At 50.0% G+C, this 7389-nt stretch overlaps 1 protein-coding gene across 2 annotated transcripts; it reads left to right on the top strand.

The window, feature by feature from the left end:
* Positions 1-3781: 3781 nt before the first annotated feature.
* Positions 3782-7084, top strand: ID4 (inhibitor of DNA binding 4). Of its 2 annotated transcripts, none has more exons than XM_082044678.1 (3): positions 3782-4386; positions 5145-5203; positions 5634-7084. In XM_082044678.1, the coding sequence occupies exons 1-2, from the start codon at positions 3981-3983 to the stop codon at positions 5156-5158; spliced, it is 420 nt and encodes a 139-aa protein (XP_081900804.1). In that variant the 5' UTR covers positions 3782-3980; the 3' UTR covers positions 5159-5203; positions 5634-7084. The 2 variants fall into 2 exon arrangements, with proteins under 2 accessions (XP_081900804.1, XP_081900803.1); XM_082044677.1 differs by having other exon boundaries at positions 3782-4379.
* The last annotated feature ends 305 nt before the right edge of the window (positions 7085-7389 follow it).

Below are 7389 nucleotides of genomic sequence, written 5' to 3' on the forward strand. Positions count from 1 at the left end.
GCACCACTGAGGAATCAATTGCTATTTCCCTCATAAACCATAAACCATTCAGAGATTTATAATGCTTTTTTAATGATCAGCCCTTCTAGGTGTTGAGCAGCTCCTCTGAGATCCTGAGTCGTCTCGCTGCCTGATGAAGTCAACAGGAATGGTGAGTGGGGGGATCTCAGTATCACATATCTGTGTGCTCACCGGGATGAAACTTGTCACACCAGTTATCAGCCTCAAGCAAAGGAAAGCTTGGGATTTTACCGCACTGTGTGCCCGAAGGCCCCAAACAGGGACACTTGACTCAACCACTGTTTTATAACCTGCTTAAGAACAAAAATGCATTGTGCATTTGTGTGGATTTCATGCCCTCTTAAGGTAGGTATAGCAAGTAACCTTGTGCAAGAAACCACGTTGATTGCTTGCTTCGCTCTGCATATGTAAATGTGTTCCCTTCAAATTTTATCTGTCCTGAGACTATTTTAGCTAATGTAGTACTATCCAATGCATCAGTTGGTTCAACGGCATTGTATTGTGTGCAAACATCTGTGGATCCACAGTGCTCTCAGAGGAAATGTCCCATGTTCTGCACTTGGAAGGACTGTCCCCCTTCCCTGGTGCCATGACCCAGAGACAGAGTCAATGTCTCAGGCTTATTTTTTCCAGCTCTCATAAATGGCATATTCATATACTCAGACCTGTACTGACAAATTCAGCCTACATTACTCATTCTCAGTAAATTCAATGGGATTATCCTAATGACAAAAGTGATACAAGACCAGTCATTATGTTTTCATTTTTAACTTGCTTTACTTTGGTTTTGAATAAAAAGAAACTTTTTTAAGCTCCAGAGGACACCTATGATGTGATCTGAACTCATCAATTCTCTTTTAATGGACCAAACTGGTCCATTCAAGCATTATCAAGGATCCTGTGATAATATTCCAAGAGTTGGTTACAATGGCAATGAATCTTGCTTCTGGATGTGGCAAGAGAGCACAGAAAAAAACAGCCAAAACAGATTAACTCCTTCAGCCAGCCAGGAAGGGACCACATGTTTAAAGATGCACAGAATTTATTCTAAAAATGCAAACTCGGTCTAGAGAAAAAGAGGAGCTTAATCCCTATAAACTAATGTCATTAAAAATATCAGTGTTAATAGGACAAAAGCATGAACAGTAGCCACCGTCCCTTGTGTGCATCTTCAGGGATGAAGAGCTTCACTATGCCTACCTCCACTGCTAACATTCTGGGGTTTCCAAGCTGTTTCTAGAGCAATTTACTTAGCATCTGGTGCACATTCAATCTAAATTTTGAAAAAGCAGCCAACCCAACCTGCTCCCACTTAAGTCAATGACAAAACTCCCATTGACTTTAAGGAGAGCAAAAGCAGACCAGTTGTTAACAGGGAATTGGTGCCTATTGTTCAGCCGAGCATGTCAGACTAGCATGTATCAACTTCATGAGTATCAAAGGGAATTACTAGAGGAAATCCCCTGAATATTTATGCGATAATTGGAGGGGAGGGCTGTTTTTCCCTCTCCCACATATCTCCACTGTGATATGTTGGCTATGTGAACTCACAGAGTCCTCTTGCAACTTCAACAACCCTTACAGACCCTTGGATTTCCCTTTGTACCCTCTGCTGTGGAAGGAGCCCAATGGAAAAAAGAGGTCTGCAGCATATCGTGGTGCTTCATGGGTTTCCAGAAATACTGAGTCATCTTCAAGAGCCAATGTGGTCTCTGTGGACTTGGTATAGTGCTGCCACAGTGTGTGTGTGCGCGCATGTGTGTGTGTGTACAGAAATAATCTGTCCAAATTAGCTTTGGGAGAGCTAAAGGGGAACCAGTTACATACTGGGGTTTCCCAGAGATTTCCAGTGAGATCAGACAGTCTCCCAGGAGGGATTCAGTACAAATAGAACAACCAAATATTACAGTGTATCTAATTTCAAGCAGATTTTAATTAAATGGGACCAGCAAGATTTGAGCCTGAACGCTCACCATAATTTACAAATAATTTTTTTTTTTTTAGATAGCACATCAAGTCTGTCCATACTGCCAGGGCTCTGGGAAACAAAGTGTAACCATAATGTATGCTTCAAGGCCCATATATATTTCTACCTCATGAGACTCAGAGTCTGCAGGGAGCAGAGCTTCACAGAATAAAAGCAATGACTGCAGCAGAAGAGATCATCCAGCCCATAGCTAATGAAAATACATCTTCCATCACATCGTCATGATGTAGCATACGAATCTAGACCTCAGTCAGACAATGATTTACACCACACACTTAGATTTTCTGTCAAAGGAGCCCAACTGCCATAGATGATGTTGGTAATGTGGGACAAAATGCGGGAAACAAAGAGTGTATTTGTAAGCAGAGCCTCAAAACGTATGTTTTTAAAGGGTGAGAAAGAATGAAAGCGTACTTCATTATACACTTTGGATGATCCAGTCTCACCGCTCATTCAAGTTCTGGGTTTGACAGCTTCCCACTGTACCCTTTATATATCACCCGTTGTGACTAAGCATTGAGGGGACATGCAATCATTAATCACCATTATGGATTTCTTCCCTTATGTTGGGTTTGACTTACAAGCTTTGGGGCAGATCCTGCAGCCTTTACTCCTTCCTGCAGCCCTTTACCCAAGCAGTCAGATCTACTTCACTCACAGAGAGGTCGAAACTCTGCGGCATCTGTAGGATCAGGCGCTCAATTTCTTGCACCAGCATCCCATTCAAGTAAGCAGTGGCTCTTAATCCTTAGCAGGAATTAACAAAGTTTGAACACTGCATTATTAAATTAAAAGGTTACAGTCTGCTACAAGATGACTTAAGCAGGACTCAGGAGTATGTGTCTGTTAATTTTAATGCTCTGTCTCAAAGTACATAACTCTGGACATTTCCAGCATCATATTTAAAACATGGTACATCTACTAATACGTGATCTGGTGCATTAATGGACCAAATTAAGTTACAGGTATGAATTTTACATAAAACAGATTAATATTATATGTCATGGAGGAATTTTAAATACTCCATCTCCATGCATTTTTAATAGTTATGTGCTCTAATTTAATGTTCCCAGGCACTGCTTTGCTTGAAGTCCCTAAACCCGCCTCCTTCCCTCTCTTCCCCTCTCCCTCCCTCCCCCTCAAGTTTTGCTTGGGATTTTCCCTGCCTTTAAAACGGCGTCCCGAAGTCCCTCAAGATGTGTGTAAAGCCGGGCTGGGTCGCCGACACCGACAAGATAAAAACGCGTTTCAGGACCCTAGGAGTCGCCAGCCCTCCCGGAGCGGAGGGGGCAGCCGCCATCCTCCGGGCGGGCGGCGGGGAGCGGCGCCGGTCGCTCGGGGGGTTGCGCTCGCCCCCGTGGAGCTACGCGCCGGACCGCCGGGGCGGCGCCGGGAGCCGCCGGGCAGCGTGTCCCTCCCGCATTCCCGCAGTCCTTTCTCCCCCGGACAGCCTTCCCCTTCTTCCTCCTCCGCCGCCGCCAGCGCCTCCTACCCCGGGGGTCAGCACCAGCCGCCCGCCCCCTCCAGAAGCGCCACCACCACCCCCCCTCCCCGCCCCGATGCCATTGGCCGGCGCCGCGTTCCAGGGGGGGATGCGGCGTTCTGATTGGCTGCGACGCAGCACCGCGGCGCCCCCCCTGCTCCTCGCGCCGCTCTCGCCTTGCCCCGCCGCGGCGGCGCCCCCGCCTCCCCCCGGCACCGCCCGCCGCGCCCCGCCCGCACCCCGCGCTATATAGCGGGCGGCGCGGGCAGCAGCGCTTGTGGGCGGCCGCGGCGAGAGCTGTTGGCCGGGGAGGAGGGAGGTTTATTTATTTATTTTTTCTCTTTGGCGGCGCCGCTGCTGGTGTCGCGCGGCCCTGCGAGCACCTTCACCGGTAACGGCGGGGAGGCTGCGGCCGTTCCCGGCTGCCCGAGGTCGCAGGAGGCGGCAGCAGTGGTGGAGAGGGAGGTCTGCCTCCCTCCCAGCGACACTATGAAAGCCGTGAGTCCCGTCCGGCACCCCAGCCGCAAGGCGCAGCCCGGCGTGGCGGGCGGCGGCGGGGGACACCCGGCCCTACGGTGCCTGGCCGAGCACAGCGGCTGCAAGGGGGGCCTGCCGTCGGGCGAGGAGCCGGCGGCGCTGTGCCTGCAGTGCGATATGAATGACTGTTACAGCCGGCTGAGGAAGCTGGTGCCTACCATCCCGCCCAACAAGAGGGTCAGCAAAGTGGAGATCCTGCAGCATGTAATCGACTACATCCTCGACCTGCAGCTGGCTCTGGAGACGCACCCGGCGCTGCTCCGGCAGCAGCAGCAGCCGCCCGCTCTGCACCCGGGCAACTGTCCCGCGGGAACCCCCAGGACCCCGCTGACAGCCCTCAACACCGACCCGGTAAGAGGTGCGTTCCACGCCAGCCCGCAGTTCGGGGTGCGGAGCGGGGAGCACGGTACCGGCATGACCCAGCGGTCACCGCCGGCCGCTGTGGGAGCGCGCCCCGGTGATGCTTCGCCGTTGCCAGCCCCGTGGCTTTGCCGAGAGGCAGCAGCCTCCGGAGGGAACGGAGCGGACGGGCACAGAAAGGCCCCGGCAGTGCGCGGTGGGTGCCTGCATCCCCTCGGTGCACGCAGGGACCGGCATGGTGTTCACCGTGTAATTACAGTCTCTCGAGGGAGTAGCTGTAATCAGCGTGTTTGCACACACTGGAGCAGACGCGGTGCTCCTGCGCTTCCCGGCCCTTGGCGGAGTGTAGCGAGTATGAGCGGGTTTGGGAGCTGTACACATTTAATGCCCTCGGCGGAGCGCGTTTTGCGGGGGAGAACAAGGAGCGTCTCCCCTGCGCGGGACCGTCCGTGGCAGCTCGGTGGCGCTTGCAGGCGAGGCGAGAGGAGCGGCGTGCCCCAGCAGCCCCCCGGGGCGTGCCGGGCCCGGCGCTGGGTGCCCACCCGCCGAGAGCGTTGCCGCGGCCCCTTCTGCTCTGCCGCCCCGGGCTGTTGCCCCTTTACGCGCTGGCTGTAGCCGGGGCTCCGTGAGCGCTTCCCGGCAGGGCTGTGGCAGTGCCCTCTACGCGGAGGGGAGATTCGGGGAGTGGGGTGAGATCTCTATCTTCTTTTTTCTTAAACCCCCACCTCTAACTTGTCGCGTTTCTTTGCTGTGCAGGCTGGCTCTGTTAACAAGCCGGGGGACAGCATCCTCTGCCGCTGACTGCCGCTCCCCAGGTGAGTGCCGGGCGTCTGCGGGCGGGGGGCAGAGGGGCGCGGCGCCCGGGACCGACGGGGCCGCACCACCTTCCGCAGGGAATCCTGCCGAAAGAGGACCTGAGCTCGGCGAGAAATATTTTCAGGAGGCTTTGGGGTTTTATTTTTAATTACCGGGTGGTAGTTTTTTTTTTTTTTTTTTTTTTAATTACCGGGTTGGTTTGGTTTTGTTTTGATTTAATATAGCCCCCCCTCCCTCCCCTCGAAGCGCTTCTGGCTGCGGCGTGCAGCTGCGCATCCCTCCGCCTGGCCCAGCCTGGGAGCTGCGGTTGTTGTTTGACCTGGTTTGTTTTGGGTTGTTGATCAAGCATGTCTTGTGTTGTGTTGGTGGCGCCAGTCGGTCTGGAGCGGAGCGGTTCACACACCCCCTCTATTCATTCCTCTCCCACAGGTGTGCGGCGGCGCCGCGCAGAGGCACCGCGGGGGGCGGGCGGCGGCGGGGGGGGCCCGGCCCGGCCCCGCCGCACCGGAGGAAGGAGCCATCCATCCCCCCCCGAGCAGTTCCCATGCTTCATCCCGGCAGAGCAAGACTTTTCACCGTTTTGCACGTTCGTAGCCGCAGCCCCCCCCACCCCGCTCTCCCCGTCTCTTCTCTTCGTTTCCGACCGGAGGGGAGCGGTGTCTCCCGCGGTGGCAGGAGGTTGTCGGATTCGAGCAAGGAAAGTTGCGACTCTTCCCCGGGATAGATAACCGAGCCTAAATCAGACTTTAGAAGCGTTGTTGTAACTCTTAAGGGACCGAGCAGCTGAATCTTGAAGCTTTACTAATCTCCCAGAGCATTTGTAGATATATTTGACATCTATTGTTTAAAATAGATGGATTTTATTGGGGCCCAGGGAACTTTCTTCTCCCTGCAGGAGTGTTACATATTGTATAGATAAATGAGTGACATTTCATACTGTGTATATATAGAGATGTTCTATAAGTGTGAGAAAAGTATATGCTTTAATAGACTACTGTAATGATAAAATATTTTTAATTAAATATTTTTTGTAAATATTATAAAGGTGTGTATGTTTTTTTTAAAATCTGTGAGGATATCACTTTAGAAAACCACGGCTCAAGTACGGAGCTGCTAATATGGAAATATCTTAAATGTTTAGGGCTCTTTTGTCCCCAAATGTTCTTTAGACACGGAAGTTACGGCTATAACTAGTGGTCCTGCATGATTGCATGAGATGTCTAATTGCAAATAAACTTGTTTGGAGTCCATACAAATGTGTTTTCCTCAATCTAGACTTAAAATGTTTGTAAGTGTATTATACATTTTGAGACTACACTTTTGTCATTTAGGCACAGGGGTTTTTAGTGCATTCTATAAACTAGCAGTAAGATGTAGTGTTTTTTATCAATAACAGGAAAACAAATTCTATCTAGTTTTTGTGTTAGGGGGGCAATGCTGTAGATCTTTAATCGGCTTTTTTAAAAAATCTGCTGTTGCATCAGATCAGGAAATTTGTTCTAGAACTTCATTTAGCACCAAAAGGGTTTGTTAAAAACTTGTACTTCTACAGCCTATTAATTGCTTAAAAAGTGAAAACAGTTCTCTGCTTGCAACCAAAGGGTAAATCATTAACAAAACCAGTTGCTGTTTCCTTCATCCAAAGAGTATTAATACAGAAGTGCGGAAAGGCACATGGACAAAGTCATTATGATCAGTGATGTAAATTAATCTTTAAATGAACTTAAGTAGACCAAAAATTGGATAACTGCATCAGGATTATTTTTCTAGTACAGAATGACTCATTTAGCTGCAGCTATGTTAACAGTTAAAATCCTGTTTAATCTCTGTGATGTGTAACTACTACATGTGAACATTAAACTAGATTTACCTGTCTTTAACTGTGATTCTTCAGCTTATTTCTTCAATCCTCTGAATTTGCACATTCTCTTCACTTTTTTGTACATACCATTTGATGGGTGAATTTGTTTTACAGCAGGCGTTTCTACAGTGAAGTCTTGTTGACTGTAAACTCATGTCCAGGCTCAGTGAAAGATGCTCATTTTGTAGGATCAGTAGCCTGCATGCTAGTGAAACAGGATTTTCGGTGTGGGAGAATTAAGTAGGATTTAATTGGGTGCTTTGTAAATAGTTAGCCAACTGTGTGCGTAACATGGGTCTATTTGAAAAAAAAGAGGATTTGTTT

Source organism: Streptopelia decaocto (genome assembly GCF_964273445.1).
Source record: "Streptopelia decaocto genome assembly, chromosome: 2".
NCBI lineage: Eukaryota > Metazoa > Chordata > Aves > Columbiformes > Columbidae > Streptopelia > Streptopelia decaocto.